Below are 17,132 nucleotides of genomic sequence, written 5' to 3'. Positions count from 1 at the left end.
TCTCGACGTCTATCTTTTATTGGTAAAATGAATCGGTGTAGGTATTCAATTCGTTGTTGCAATTTTCGTTGACTCATGCATTACTGGGTCTGCTTGTATTGAGCTTCATCCCAACTCTAATTTTAAAGTGGTTTATCCCTTTCATTAGTATTTATCTTATTTACTATTTCTTCTTGTTAATAGCAGCAAAAAATTTCCGTTTGATCTTTTTTCAGATGTTTAAAACTTCCTTTAAATTACTCTTTATCTTTTAGTATTTAAGAAGGTCAAGATACGTTAACAAAGATAGCTCTCTATTCCACAAACGCCCTTTCCTAATCCAGAGTACATGATAACTTGTTCGAAAATATTTAAACAATAGAAAATACATTAGTACCTGTAGACAGAGTTTATAGTTCGCAAGCTTTAAATAATTTTTACCTTTAATAGTGTCAACAACATTTCGGGCAAAATGAGGCTACTGTTCATTTTAATTCACATTGGCTTTACATTTTCCAACCAACGTAAGTTTAATTAAAATTACCTTGTTTACTATTTTCTTAGGATATTTTAGTCTGCCGTTTAATTACCGTTTAATAAACTGAAATATTCTGTTACCAGTGGTAACTAATTAAATTTATAATTTCTCCTAGCACACTGGAGGCTACCGGTTCTACTTTATCGGTTGATGCAATACCTTCTTCTTTTAAATTTGTTCATTTCATTTGTTTTTTTTACTAATTTTGTGTTTTATTTATCATTGCAAGGGCTTTCGTAGTTATTGAGAAAGGCAACATAGCGCAAAATCGGTTGTCTATAAATTTTTGTATCAGTTTACGAATAACTTGCAATAAAATAATACTTCTTTTTAAATTACCACTAGTAGCAGAATATACCATTTTATTAAACGGCCACTACTGGCAGACTATATCTACGCTAGTAGAATGAAGATTAGGACTATAGGGCCGTGGTCTAAGTGAACTATTCTATTGGACGGAAAGCCTTTGTTCTTAAATTATATCTACGCTTCTATTTCCTTATCTAATTTGAAAATTAAAATTACGAAGACAGTGCCTGTAAAATACCTTCCATTTTTTCCCTTACAATAATGAAAATGAACTGCTCAGGGTTCATAAACAGTTCAGATTTACTTTTTACTGTCTGTCAATGATTGTAGATTATCATAAATAAAAAAATTATCGACCGTCTCAAAGTTTCAATCAGAAAATTTTTAATTTATTCGATTTTTTTGAAGAACCTTCATATATAAACAGCAAGACCTAGTGTTTTTTCACTTTTAATCCATGTTATAATGATATTTGATACAAAATGAGGAAAAGGCAGATAGGTGGAGAGAATATTTAGAAAACCTATAGGCAGGCCATGAGTTAGGAGATATATATGAGAAGGAAGATAGTGTGGAGATAGGTGAGCTAGGGTATCTCATAATGAGAGAAGAGTTTGATGTAGAATTAAAAAACTTAAAGAATAATAAGGCGCCACATATAGATGGAATACAGGCGGAAATTCTAAAACATCCAGGACGAGAGGTTAGATATCGTATGTTTAAGCTAGTTAGTCACATTTACGGAACGTGGTAATAACCATACCTAAACAGAGAGGTGCTGTACGGGTGCGAAACTCGGACGGTGGGTGTGGCAGAAAACGGTTAAAAGCGTTCGAAATGTGGTGTTACAGGGGAATGATGAGGAAACCATGGAGAGAGAAGGTTAGAAATGGAGAGGTGTTAGAAAAAATAGGAGAACAGAGGACCTTTATGGAGGTCAATAAGAAATAGGCGAGGTAGGTTGTTAGGACACCTTCTTAGGCATGAAGGTCTAGTCAGAGACATATTAGAGGTAGAAACAGGAGTTAGGAGGAGTTGATGTAGACTTAGATTAGATTACTGTTCACAAATAGTTAAGGATGTGGGATGTTCTAATTTTAATGAAAGGTGAAAATTAGCTCAGGATAGGAAAGAATGGCGGTGCGTGTCCAACCAGTCATAGGATAGACGACCTTATGATGATGAAAATGATATATATAATTTTTTTATTTATACCTGGACGCCTACTGAAAGAAAACATAATACGAAAACAAATATCAATTTTTTACCATTTTGTAAACTTTTAAAATTCATGTGTTTAAAATAATGGTGATTTCTTGAGAATGTTCTTAAATTATAATAAAGTAGTAGATTTTCATCCGATATCGATAAGAAAAGATTTTAACCCTAGCGTATCTGTTTGATAGAGGTGAATTGAATCGGATAAATATGTAAGTGTAAAATTGAACGTTATATATGTTGCAGGGAAGTAATTATAAAATCAGTTTTGTTAATGAAAAAACATTCGATTCAAAATGAAAAGAAATACAAAAAATTGGCTTCACGAGGAATGAAATGTAAATTTAATTATTTATATTAATATGTAAATTTCGATAGTTTTGGTGCACTTCTTCGATATCTATTATAAAAGGAAGGGAGTGAAACTTATATTGTACTGTGCCAAGAGATGTACAGAAACGAATTGTGTATGTTACCGTTAAGGCAACTAAAGGAATCCAACATTCACAAATGACAGATCCGAACTTCTGATCACATTCCACTTTAACAACTTCGAGTCTGTGATAGTTTTAGTGTCAGAAGTTGATGTTGATTCGTTTGTATACGCGCAAAATGTAGTTCGAAAGACTAACTTACAGTCTATTTCAATTTGTTAGAATTGTGGCCTTGAAGAAATTTGCGCGAAGATAGAAAGAATGCACACTAGGCGTGAGCAAGACAGAAATAGTTGGAATAAGTTTGAACGAGTAGAGTTCTCGATGGGCGGTCTTAGGAGATCGGCTGGAACTGTACAGTACTAGACGAAAATGTTTAGCAATTTCTTAAAACAAAAATGTATATAAATTAACAATAGAAAACAAAGCAAAAGTTTTATAGGTGTGTAGAACGTTAAGTTAATTCACTTGTTATTATTTTTGGCTAAATATGCTTTTAAATAAAGCATATTCTACAATTTTAACGAGGCAGTTTAAGTAATTTTGCAAATGGTACTGTACACTTTTGTCTAGTTCTCGCTCGATGATCGGTGGAGAAATGATCTCCGCAGCAGTGTTGCCAACCCGAATTTTAGAAAATTAGTACATTATGTGCCAAATGTTGGTAGAAGTTGGTAGAATGTAAAATGCAAAATTTTAAAATTAAAAATGCATGAACTGTTCTTAAAATGTTTATTTTTAGAAATTATACATATTTTTGTTGAAAAAATTTAAATGTTCTGCTCTAGGCTGCCCGTTGTTTGCTATGAATCTTTTAGTACGCAATAATCCCTCTAGAGTTTCCGTGCAAATTCTATTTCTCTGGAAGGTTTTCATATTATTAATTGCAGAAAACAATACCTCAACGTTGGCGCTACTGCAAATTCCTTGTCTTTCTCCCATAATTTCGAATATTTTTGGTCATAGTGCCTTTTTCTAGCTTTTCGTGGCGGAGTTCCTAACCTAGAACTCTGTGCATCGCTTTCGCTGCTGTCAGAATCCATTATATAAATAAATGCACGCAACACAGAACAAACAGCAATCAGCACCATTAATACGTAGTTATTTAGTTCTAACAATAAAACAACACAAAACAGGAGCAAAGATTCATTATTGATTCTGTAACAAACCAACCGGGAATGGGCCACAGAACAGTATAATAATGTCTATGGGCGCGAACGGCGAACTGTTGCTGACGTTTTTTTTTTGTGGTTTATGGGCTGGACTCTATGTATGCTTGACGCATCGTCGCATGGCTCACGCAACACATCGCAACATCGCACGTCGATATAAAAATAATTCAAAGTGGTGACATGTCAAACTAATTAAAAAAATAGGTAGTTTTTAGGTCTAGGGTGGTAGATAGGTAGACTGAAGTGAAAATTGGTAGATCTGCCAAAAAGTTGGTAGATATGACATCACTGCTCCGCAGACAAATATGATTGTTATTGGAATTATGCTACGGCGCATCCTAATAAAGGGAAAGGGCATATCTCTAACTTCTTGAAACGAACAGTACACATATAGTTGATTACTTCCTCTTCAAGTGCAGTGTCAGGTCCTCCTAATGCTGTCGATTACATTGGCGAGTTTTTCACAGTTCTGTGCTATATATATTCCTCAGTTTGGAAATATGTCTCCTTCCTTCCCGTCTACGCCCGTGTACATTGTCCATCATAATTAATTGAAGAATTCTATATCGCTTATTATAATGTGAAATTTTTCAAAACATCACAGTGTTTAATAATAGAATAGGTTGTTTCCGCCCTATTCAGTACCATTTCATTGGTTGGCGTGGCTATCCAAGGTGTTCTCAGCATTCGTCGGTGTAACCCAATGCAATTCGTTTTAAATGGTTAGCGATGTGACATTGAGGATAGCTGCGCGAATAGGCATAGTCCCCTCTTAGATCCGCCACTGACTGCTCCTTCCATCCTAAATTATCTGACTTTGTAGATACCGAAAACCAGCGATTTTTTTTTAATTTTTCGTCTTTTATCTTCATATTCACTCTTTCGCCACATTTTCTTCCCTTGCAAACCACTATTTTTGCTTTTTATTTTCATATAGTATTTTTTAGTGTATCATACCTACAAGGTCTATGTAAATAACTTCAGCAATATCAACTATTTAAAGGAATTCTTGAGCATGTTTTTCCCTTTCAAATCAAAATCTACTTAATTTTGTAGAAAAATTATAAAAAGAAAATAAAAAATATTGCTGATGTAACCACCATCCAGATCTCTCCGTCCCCTTTGTTGCTTACATGATACTTGAATGAATTCAATTACATCACAGGGTAGGGATAATTTTCACCCTAATAGTGTTTTATGAAAATTGATATGTACCCGGAAATTACATGTTACTCAGCGTAAATCTTTAAAATAGTTCTTTTACCTACAAATATTTTTATAAATTCTAGTGTTTGCACTATTTTTAAAGTTACATTTATTCAAGAAACGGATAAACTGACTAAAACAATCCTTCACATTGCTATCAAATTTAATTGAAATCAGTTTTTCACAAAATAAATGTCATTGTTATTTTATATTTAACAAACTGCTGGGTCCTGTACAACATTCACCATTGTTCCATTCAGATGTTGCCTTTCAAGAATCCGACTAATCCTAGTTCTTTGATCTGATGTCAAACTTCTGTTCCGGCTCATCACATGCAGAAATTCTAGTAAAAATTGAATACATAAGGTAGTAAACGATCATCAGTGAAAATTGAAAATGGACACTGGGCAAACAACTAAAATTAATACTCAACAAATCTAGAAGATACGGATAGCAACTTCTAACATATTGGTTTCACGCTTTAATACATAGATGCAACGTGGTAGTAGGTATAATATTATTAAGTAAATGCCTACATCGTAAACAAATATTTAAAATGAAAATCTAAGATCTATCAGTTGGTTACTATTAAATTACTTATTTAAATGAAAATAATGAGTCAATCTGAATTAGAAGTGGGGTAGGGTGGTGAAGCGGCATTACGTTTGTTAATCTCTAATAGTGTTTTTACTCGTTATAATAGTTATAAGTTCTCTACTTTTTCTAAATGTATTTTCCTAAGTAAATAATAACGTAGGCAAATATTATTTATTATTTTAACTATCTATGATTGGTATATCAAAACCAGTACTTTTGGGCATAAATTCGCGAATCGGTTCTGGTACACTCTGTTTCATTACGAATTGCTTTAATTTTAAAATATGCTAAAATCTACGGTTATGCGAAGAAGACTAAATAGAAATCTACAATGAAAAAAGGATGGTTTGATACATTCTAGTCACATCTGAAAACGTTTAAATTCGAGTGTATAATCGTCAATGGTAAAACCTAAGATGGGCCAGACTCTAATGGTAAAAGACTGAAAAATCGTTTAATTTTATACCAATACATACGATTACCAATTATCATCATCATCATAAGGTCGTCAGTCCTAAGACTGGTTGGACATGCACGTCCACTCTTTCCTATTCTGAGCTAATCTTCGCATTTCCCTAAAACTAGAACAACCCACATCTTTAACTATTTGCGAACAATAATCTAATCTAGGTCTACCTCCCCCTCCCAACCTCCGTTTCTGTCTCTAATATGTCTCTGATTAGACCTTCATGCCTGAAAAGGTGTCCTACTAACCTAACCTATCTCACCTATTACTAAAATCGATAGAGTCCTTTGTTCTCCTATTCTTTCTAATACCTTTTCATTTCTAACCTTCTCAGCTCCGCGATCTTAGCACCTCTCCTGTGGAATTTCGATTGACCAATCATACCATCTGAAAGGTCAGAAATTGGTAACAAAAGGTCAGTTGGTTTTATTAATTGGTCAGCCTTAAAAAAAATTTTATTAAGGGTTAATATTTTTTAAGGTCATTGAGAAATTGTAGCACTTCATTCGCGATAAAAATAAAAAATTGCACGATGCGCGATCGAGAAGCATTCGATGATAATTGGTCAGCTTATATAAATATTTGATCAATTTAATTTAATATTAAAAAAAATTAAATAAGTTGTCTTTTAAAATAATTCGAAGTGGTCTGTATCCTGTCCAAACTGCCAGACGCGGATCGCGATTTCTTTTTTTTTGGATCTCATCAGCGCGTCGCAGGCAGTTCCAACAGAACACAGACCAACTTTTACCGGCTGTCTTAACAGTGCGTTCTAGAAAATACTACAAATGGCGCAGTAAACGCCATCTGTAGCACGATGCTACATTTTAGGATTACGTATGCTCCAACAAGGTCCACTTGTGTGGATATCTACNAATTACTAAACGTTGGCTGAACATTTTCACGGCTTTTAACTTGTAATTTCTACAGCAGAATTATCCTGTATATATACATATATAATAGAGCCTAATCACGTACTTATATTTTCTTTTCCTAGAATAAGCGGCATTATCTTCTATTCTTCAATTTGTGATAAATAAATTCTAGTAATTGTTTTTGAACTGACAATTTTTAAGGGAGACTATAAAAGTTTTGTAGTTGAGGGTCAACTTGTCGAGCGATCGAGCTAGCAAAATCTGTAAAGTGAGAGAGACGGAAAGAGTATACGACTTAGTTTAATCTTCCGTCGTGTCAGAACTGTATTGGAAAAATGTAGTTTTTGTAAATATTTAATACTATTTATTAAGCTTCCTTTAATATTCTTCTAAATTTATTCTTTTATTACTTCAAATATTATTTCAATTTCAACTTCTTATCTTGTGCATCCTTTGGTTGCCTTTCTATTGTTCTCTCAATCATCTTTACCTTGAAATCCAAGTTCATTCAGACCTGTATGCAATCACATAATAATAATTGGTTTTACCCTTAATTGCTTTCTTTTGAATTCTATACTGTTCATTTCTACGTATTTCTATAAAGCAGTGTCTTCACCCTTTTTAATATTAAATTAAATTGACCAAATATTTATATAAGCTGACCAATTATCAGGGAATGCTTCTCGATCGCGCATGGGTGCAATTTTTTATTTTCATCGTGAAAGAGGTGCTAAAATTTCTAAATGACCTTGAAAAACATTAACCCTTAATAAAAAATTTCTAACGCTGACCACTTAATAAAACCAACTGATCTTTTATGACCAATTTCTGACCTTCCAGATGGTATAATTGGTCAATAAAATTCCACACATGAGGTGCTAAGATCGCAGAGCCAACCTTCTCTATCCACGGTATCCTCACCAATTAATGTATTAAATAAATTCTACGATATGCAGCTTATGTTTTAAAAAACAAATTCTCAGTTATTCTTCTCAACTATATAAATTTACTCATTCTTACCCTGTCTGTTTTCTTTATCCAGATTGATGCAACTGTAATGAATAGTGAATTCATCATAAACCATTCCAACAATTTTATATACCAAAGGCTCGCCAACATCGGAGTAATCCACACTTATAATCCCTTGTCTATAAGAAGGTCGAACCCATTTTGCTTGTCGTTTCTGTCTAGACCATGCGCCGGTGGTTAAATCTTTTGTACGTAAACCACATCCATAGTGTCACTACTGGTTAAGGTAAAATACACGGTTTGGCAATTGAGGTTGTTGTTGTATGCAATAACAGGGTACCATGCCGCCCCATTTCCTGCAAACTATCAAAAAACTATTTGCTGAAGCAGGATAGTTAATATATATAAAAGAAAGTCGTTTTAGTTACACTATTTATGACTCAAGAACAGCTGAACCGATTTGGCTGAAAATTGGTGGGGAGGGACTTTAGAATCAGGAGACGGACATAGGTTACTTTTTATCACATTCCACGGAAGGAACGTGGTATATGTAAACGCAACTGACATGGAATGACAAAACGCAACTGACAGCTACACGTAATGTTGTCTATGGTTAAGTATGGTGTATTATTTATAGTCATATTTACCTGAAACTTGGCTTTAATGCTTTTCCATATAAAATTAGTGACAGACACACCTATTTCATCATTTTACAAAATTTTACCTCTTTAGGAAGCTGATAGGGGTTTGCAAAGATTGCAAGTTTGTTTTTGGTCCGATTTACTTGAAACTTGTTAAAAAATTCAATCTCTGTTGGGGGGGATGGGTGGTGAAGAGGAGTTGCAATGTTTAAATGGAACATATATTATTTGTGGACAGATTTACTTGAAAGTTGGTTCTAATGATCTCTCATTTAATTTCTGAAAGACCTATCTCCACATTTCAAAAAAGTCAAATTCCAAAGGGATAGGGAAGGGGTAAAAGGGTGCTACAATCTTTGTTTGTGACATTCTTCATTCATGGTTTAATTTACTTGAAACTTCGTACATATGCTGTTTGATATTATTATTCAAATGAAAAGAAATTGTAACGCTTCCATGGGATATATATTATTTTTACTCGAATTTAGTCGAAAGGTTACTCATTGTTGAAATTAAGCAAATACGTTTTAGAAAATACCACAAATGACGAGGTAAACGCCATCTGTAGCATACGTAATCCTAAAATTTAGCATCGTACTACAGGTGGCGTTTACCGCGTCATTTGTGGTATTTTCTAAAACTCGCTGTTAAGACATCAGGTAAAAATTGGTCTGTGTTCTGTCGGAGCTGTCTGCGACGCGCTGATGAGATCCAAAAAGATCGAAATCGCGATTCGCGTCTGGCAGTTTCGACAGAATACAGACCACTTCGAATTATTTTAAGCAAATACGTGTTTCGGAAATTTTTAAAAATCACCCTTTAAGGATGAAATGTTGTTGCTACGTTTGTATTTGCAATCTAAGATGTCGACATTAAATAAAATTAATACGTTGTAAGGGTGAATTGGGAGTTAAAAGGTTTTATGGAGAAGCAACATTAATTTGTGCGAGGGAAGACCCGAAGAAAAGCTAGTGCTTTATATTTTAACTTTACAATACGATTAACTTACCCGCTGCAAGTTGAATAATTGTACCGCGCTTACATTAATTCTGTCTCGATCACTACATTGACCTCGCGAGGTGTACTGCGAGTAAGAAAATGAAATTAATGCAATAAAAACAATTACTAAACGTTGGCTGAACATTTTCACGGCTTTTAACTTGTAATTTCTACAGCAGAATTATCCTGTATATATACATATATAATAGAGCCTAATCACGTACTTATATTTTCTTTTCCTAGAATAAGCGGCATTATCTTCTATTCTTCAATTTGTGATAAATAAATTCTAGTAATTGTTTTTGAACTGACAATTTTTAAGGGAGACTATAAAAGTTTTGTAGTTGAGGGTCAACTTGTCGAGCGATCGAGCTAGCAAAATCTGTAAAGTGAGAGAGACGGAAAGAGTATACGACTTAGTTTAATCTTCCGTCGTGTCAGAACTGTATTGGAAAAATGTAGTTTTTGTAAATATTTAATACTATTTATTAAGCTTCCTTTAATATTCTTCTAAATTTATTCTCTTATTACTTCAAATATTATTTCAATTTCAACTTCTTATCTTGTGCATCCTTTGGTTGCCTTTCTATTGTTCTCTCAATCATCTTTACCTTGAAATCCAAGTTCATTCAGACCTGTATGCAATCACATAATAATAATTGGTTTTACCCTTAATTGCTTTCTTTTGAATTCTATACTGTTCATTTCTACGTATTTCTATAAAGCAGTGTCTTCACCCTCACTCTCAGTACTTTTCCTTCTGGAACATTCTATCAGATTTACTAACAACCGTGTCTTATAAATACAACGAAAAATTCCTATCTATATATATATACCTAGCGGGATGGCCTAGAGGTCCAGACCATTGCTTAGCATTCGGGAGGACGCCGGTTCGATTCCGAGTCCAAGTTTTTCTGTGGTCTCCTTGGATCACTTAGGTAGGTAAATGCTGGGGCAGTAAAATTCCACAGACAAATAATCTTTCATTCTCTTCTGTCTTCATTTCGTCCGTCTCAACTTTCTAATCCGAACCACCAGCCACCCATTCCCATGATTCCTGAAAGCAGGCTGAGGAGGGCCTTCCGCCCTACCTTCCGGCGAAGTCCGGAGGGACTGCCCGCCCACCAGCATTACTGGCTGGTGGGAATGAAACACACAAAAGTTTATTTTTTCCTATCTATACACAGTTTACAGTCTCTACTACCGCTTATATAAGTTATTTCTGCTATTGTCTACATTGTTTTTATTTTATTGTCTTTGTTATTATTACTTTACATTACCTTGTTCTTTTTGTAGCTTTGTTCTCATATGAAAGTATATTTTATTCTTCTTGTGTCTTTTTGCTAGATGTTTCCAGTTTTGTTTATATATATTTTTTATTTGTTTGTATTTCGTGTTTCAGTTCATTTTTATATATAAATTGTTATTTGTTTTTGCTAGTGTTTTCTTAATATTTTTACTAATACTAACATTAAAAGACGTTGAAGTACTATTCATAGATTTGGTATTTTTATCCACAAGACATACCGTAAATATGTGCATAAATATGCCATGTTTTCCCAAACATTACATGAAATAAATGCTTCGTTTTTACCATTTATTCATTTTTATGCACTTTATTCTTGTTAAATAAACAATTTTGTTTTTCCAAAATTAGTTCTGGATGCTTTTCTATCCTCAGAAATATAAAATTGTAACTCACTAAAGACTCTTTAAGTTAAACCTAGGTCAACATTTGTACTATCGGAAGGCAAATATAACCAAACTGTGGTGACACGTTCGATGAGGCGGCAAATTCTCATTATTGCACAGCTGTAGAGATGCTATTTAAAAGTAAATTTAGAAAATTAGGAAAAAGTATAGAATGTGAAATTATATATCGTTATACTGACTCGGCTGTTGTTATTTTTGGATGGTATAATTGGAAGTGACTGATTTTAGATATCTAGGAAGTCAGATAAGTCAGGACGGAAGGAGTAGTAAGGATATAAAGCAGAGGATAGCGCAGGGTCGCGTCGCCTTTAATAAAAAGAAGTCACTTCTATGTTCGCGAACGGTTAATTTAGAAATTCGAAAAAGATTGTTAAAGTTGTATGTTTGGAGCATGGCGCTGTACGGGTGCGAAACATGGAGAGAAAAGAAAAGGTTAGAAGCGTTCGAAATGTGGTGTTACAGGCGAATGATGAGGATAACGTGGCCAGAAAAGGTTAGTAATGAAGGGGTATTAGAAAGAATAGGAGAACAGAAAACTCTATGGAAATCAATAAAAAATAGGCGAGATGGATTGGTAGGACACCTTCTCAGGCATGAAGGTGTAGTCAGAGATATATTAGAGACAGAAACAGGAATTAAGAGGGGTAGAGGTAGACCTTTGTTAGATTACTGTTCGCAAATAGTTAAGGATGTGGGTTGATCTAGTTTTAGGGAAATGCAAAGATTAGCTCCTGAGCTGATAAGAAAGAGTGGAGCTTCGTGTCCGACCAGTCTTATGACTGACGACCTTATGATGATGATAATTGGAAGATTCAAAATTGACATAGTCCACAATAAAACTGTAGCATTTACTTCCTTCTTTCAGCTTACCAACTAGACTACTGCGGTTGTAGGCAGAACACCTACTTTTACTCACAAGAGAATATCGTAAACATAGAAAGGAGATGTCAGGTAGGAATTGCAATGTACACTAACAAAGAAAAATAACGAACATTAGGCCAATTAATGTGCAACATAAAGAGACCCAGACAAGCAGAACTTGAGCATATTGCCAGCATCGGACTTTAAAGAAAGTTCAACATTCTCAAGAATGTGGAAAGGCAAGACAGTTATAAGCAATCAGACAGTTATAAAGCCGACCCTGATCTTTTGCGTACCTAAGCAACCTCTAACAGCTGCACCACTTACTATTATTCGGTTATCTCCTTCCACTCTATATGTACTACCACAGCCGTCTCTACTTACATGCCATGCTGAAGGTTTACTTGGCAACACTGTGGGAGTCCCAGGATTTCCCGGTTAATGAGAGTTACAACTAATACATTAGTTGTTGTGTTTTTTCGTTGTTCTATAATATTTTAATTTTAGCGGAAATATCGTGCAGTAAATGTGCAATAAGGATGATTATAGTGTGTTACAGTGATTAATACCTTTGGATACAGTTTTTAATTCAGAAGGCAATATTAACTATTATGTGAAAGAAGTGAAAATGTTTTAGGTCAGATTGTGTGTTTTGGTTGTAAATTTTCTGGTTTATTTCTTAACAAAATGCCTCTCGTCGTTGAGTTCCCAGTTGCTATTCAAATTATAAATCATCTTTAAAATGTAAGTACAAGTATGTCTATATTTTTATTCCCAAAAAAATGATGAAATGCGAAAAAAATGCATAAGTACTATACCTCGCAAAGATTGGACTCCATGAAAATATTCTGCAGTTTACATACATCACTTTAACGAAAGTGACATTATAAAAACAGTAAAAAAAAAGTATCCACTGCCGGTAATGTTTTGAGTGTGCTTTTAACATATCCTAAATAACCAGAGAATAATGAAACAGGAATTTAAATTGTTGAAGAGTCTCCCTTAAACATAAGTCAGTTTATTGAAATTTTAAATTCCGATTTTTTAATGAATTGTGATTTAGATGACTCCTTAAAAATTTCCATTTCAGGATATGCAGTTCATTCTGCTCGTAAAAAGATAACTTGCAACAATTGTGTTTCGCTCATAATAAACAATAAAGGCTCTTGCGTTGGAGATATTTATTTTGATTATTTACAAAGGGGAGGACTTTCTGTTCCTACTGATAATATTAGTATAGTTTTTTTTTTTCACATTTATGCCATTCTTGAAGAAATAAGTAATAACGAAAATCTGCAGACACAATGTTTACGGGCTGAACACCAAAAACCAATTTTAGGAAAATTAACTATTTTCAAAAATATTTAGTTTTGGAAAACATTATAAAGATATATTCTTCCAAATTTTATCTTCTTTTGCTAATGTTTTGCTTAATGATTACGTTAAAATTATAAATTATAGAAAGCAAGAGTCCCACCACTCCAATTCAAATTCAGCTAACTGTAAGACAGCAAAAATCCGTAAATTAGAAATTGTAATTAATTTTTTTCTAATGGGATGGCAGGGCTATTGGTGAACCCTAAAAAAGCTAACGCGCCTTGGCAATACTTCAATTGTGGTGTGGAAATTTGCTTTAATAAAATTACAATTATCGATATGAAATTCATGTAGGTACCTAACAATGTTTACACCTAATCTTTTGTCTTTTCTATTTTATTCTTAATACCTACATGTTGAAGTGTATTTTAAATAATGTCACATACTATCAGTGATGTTATTTAGTTAGTTATTTAATAATTCAATTAATTTTTATCGTAACGGGGGTCTAAAAATCATGTGTAACTACGTGTAGTAATAACAACTAAGACTCGCAGAATAGGACTCTCACATCGAAGCAATGCGTTGTTGCCAAATTTCTCAGCATGGCTTGTATTAGAGACAGCTGTGGTAGTACCCATGAAGCATTTCCTAACCTAACAAGGGTATGTTCAGAACGCAGTAAATGACTACCGTTCCAAGTGAAAACAAGAAAGAAGATACGTCCACTTTCACACATAATAATTTATTGTGGACTTTGCCAATTTTGATCGTCCCAACTATAGGTAGGTTAACATTGACGTTTTGACATCATATACCTGCAAACTGACCCTTGCTGTAAACAGATGAGGGTCTGGGCAACCTGAAAGATCTTTTGCAAAATTGCACCAAATTAAATTATTTTGTTCTCAGATCAAGCATTAGTTAAATTTTTAGTTAATTACCTACATTCAAACAAGGGGAAATAACCAACCGTCGGTGAAGCAAGTTAAGCGATAATTGACACCTAACAATTCCTAGGTAAATTTCACTTGCTAACTGATCAGTGGAGGAAACCTCAATTAAAACTGATATAAATCTATGAATGGTTGGAATATATGCCATTTTATGTTGAAAAAATAGAAAATATTCATTCTATAGAAACTATGTAATTTTTAACAATGTTAATCGTATTATTTCAATGTAAAATGAATATATTCACAATAAATATTAGGGTAATTTTCCTAATAATTAGAAAGTTGCCCTTTCCATAAAATCCCAACTGTAACTATTCATGTACCTACTAGGAATCTTAAGGATTCTGTGACCCCATGTCGACAACTTCACATTAGATATTTTATGAATTTCTGAATTCTAGCACGGGATTCGCATTTAGAACAATTTCTGTAGTATACGTATGTGTGTGTGCTGGTGTAAAGAAGGTAATGCGACTTAGCAATACCTCGTTGATAGTGTGGAAAAATGACATATAATTAAAGGAAAAGTGCACTATATGCACTTAAGATAATACTTTAAGGTGCAACAGATATCAATATAAATGAAAGCTAATATTAGTAAAAAAAGGTACTACACATGTATCCAATTTTAAAAGAGGTATCTAATCAGTTCGGTTAATTCGCAAAGTACTTTACATATTGTTATATTACGTTCGGCCCTTTGTTCATTTTTTTATAGGGAACGAGTAAACAATTGTGAAATATTTACCTTTAATATTACAAGATATGTTCATCTGAAGTGTCGAACTAACATTATCTAAATTCGCCGTAACAAGTAGCTGTGCTATTGCGTTTAAAGTAACAAAATTGACATCAACCTCCCGTATAACCGTGTAACCGACAGTTAAAATTATTTTAGTTGAATAGATCATTCTAGCTTTACGGGTAACAATACAGAAAATGACAGAGTGCGTACATAGGATTTGTAGATTTAGAAAAACTTTTTGACAATGTTAAATTAAATATACATAAAAATGTAGGCAGTTAAAGAGATAGAATAGTGATACTTAGTTTGTATAAAGAGCAAGAGGCAGTTATAGAGCTGGAACTGCAACGTAGAGAAGTAAATATTAGGAAGGGAGTCAGACAGGGATGCACACTGTCACCGCTACTTTTTAATCTATATATCGAAGACGCGATCAACATCATTTAGATGATATAGCATTTAGAATAACATCTAGAATAGTCGGTACGGACGGCTGGGTGTCTTTTGAAGATTTCCCCTCTTCCACGAAAACATAAAAAAAAAATTAGAAAGGAGGAGTTAGAGATAGCTTTGAATAAAATCGAAGCGGTTTTGACAAAACAGTACTGTATGAAAATAAATAAAAGTAAAAACAAAATATTGGTATGCAATTGAAGAAAAAGTAGGGAAAGAGCGAATATAAAGATAGGTAACGAAAAAATTAGAAGAAGTGGTTGATTTTAGGTAAGTAGAAAGTCAGGACGAAAGGAGTAGTAGGGATATAAAGCAGATGATAGTGCAAGATCGAGTCGCCTTTAATAAAAAGAAGTCACTTCTATGCTCGCGAACGGTTAATTTAGAAATTCGAAAAGGTTGTTAAAGGTGTATGTTTAGAGCACGGCGTTGTACGGGTGCGAAACATGGGCAGTGGGCGCGGCGGAAAAGAAAAGGTTAGAAGCGTTCGAAATGTGGTGTTAAAGGCGAATGATGAGGATACCGTGGATAGAAAAGGTTAGAATTGATGAGGCATTAGAAAGAATAGAACAGAGGATTTTATAGAATTAAATAAGAAATAGGAGATATATGTTGCTAGGACACCTTCTCAGGCATGAATGTTTAGTCAGAGACAGAGAGAAGGTGATAGATAGAACACTATAAAACAAGAAAATTATAAGTGTTTGGTGGTCCGAAGGTTCACTGTTTACTATTTGAAGGTACACACAAAACCCAATCCTGCTGGCATCCGTGTTGCATTTTTTTAAATCTTTTTACTCATGTTTTCTTTTTGTTAGATTAGGTGAAGTGTGATTTTTTTGCTTCTTTTACATTGTGAGCTTGTACGTATACAGGGTGTTTCTGAAACCACCCTGTACCTATAGTTACTCATGGTGATTCGTATTAGGTTAGTGTGTTAGTGTCATAGGTTACTGCAGAATAGTATGATTGCATTGATTTTCCAGACGAACAGTTTTCCTGACGCTGAATTGAACGTATGGGTCCTGTACCTTGGTCAGCACATAAACCGGTCTAAATCCGCTTGACTCCTTCGCATGGAGTTGTATAATAGTGCGTCCACCAAGTACCAGAGCAGAATGTTAATGATTTGCACATTTCTGTATTGTCACTGCAAATGAAAGTCGCCAAGCGCCAGACATTTTTGGGCGACACAGAAATAATTTTTAGTCCAGTAAAATAAGCATTCAACCTTGGAATGGAAGCGAATAAGCTGTAAATTTGCATAAACCTATGTTTTGGTGTCCTAATGACTGGTAGAAAAGTCTCATATATTCACGTGTCTGCGTCATAAGTTATTCAAGGTCAAAGGTCACGAAAATTAGTTTTTCGCAATTATCTCGTTTTCTATGGGAAATACGCCAATTAATGTTATTATGAAATTTGTCGGTCATACAATTGTCTACAATTTTTATTTCAAACATTTTTCTGTATCACCTACCGTTTCCGAGATATAGCGCGGAGAACGGCGGGCGCGCATCCATACATATAGAGAAATAATGTGAAATACGATGCTAGTATACAATTTACTGTACAAAATAAAGATTTTAATAAAAATACAATTATTATTATGAATTTTATTATTATTATTTATGAAATTGTAGTTAATTTATTTTTTTATTATTTGAACACCTTATTTATGTAT

General features: G+C 33.9%; 1 protein-coding gene and 1 long non-coding RNA gene across 2 annotated transcripts in view; one reads left to right on the top strand and one right to left on the bottom strand.

Annotated features, from left to right (window-relative positions):
* Positions 1-337: 337 nt before the first annotated feature.
* The window catches only part of LOC108736019 (lipase member H-like), a 25,533-nt gene continuing 8,738 nt past the window's right edge, over positions 338-17,132 (top strand). Inside the window, exon 1 of the mRNA XM_018468281.1 lies at positions 338-503. Within this exon, the coding sequence (XP_018323783.1) occupies positions 452-503 (52 nt within the window). The 5' untranslated portion in view covers positions 338-451. The remainder of the gene's footprint in view (positions 504-17,132) is intronic.
* Positions 5,002-9,586, bottom strand: LOC108736020. The gene is made up of 3 exons (XR_001937662.2): positions 9,414-9,586; positions 7,815-8,126; positions 5,002-5,199 (listed from the first exon to the last, which is right to left on the bottom strand). It is a non-coding gene; the product is annotated as an uncharacterized LOC108736020 (long non-coding RNA).

This window comes from Agrilus planipennis, unplaced genomic scaffold (assembly GCF_000699045.2).
Source record: "Agrilus planipennis isolate EAB-ADULT unplaced genomic scaffold, Apla_2.0 scaffold75, whole genome shotgun sequence".
In the NCBI taxonomy this organism is placed as follows: domain Eukaryota; kingdom Metazoa; phylum Arthropoda; class Insecta; order Coleoptera; family Buprestidae; genus Agrilus; species Agrilus planipennis.
The sequence above is the reverse complement of the archived record's forward strand: the minus strand, read 5'-3'. Positions and strand labels throughout refer to the sequence as shown.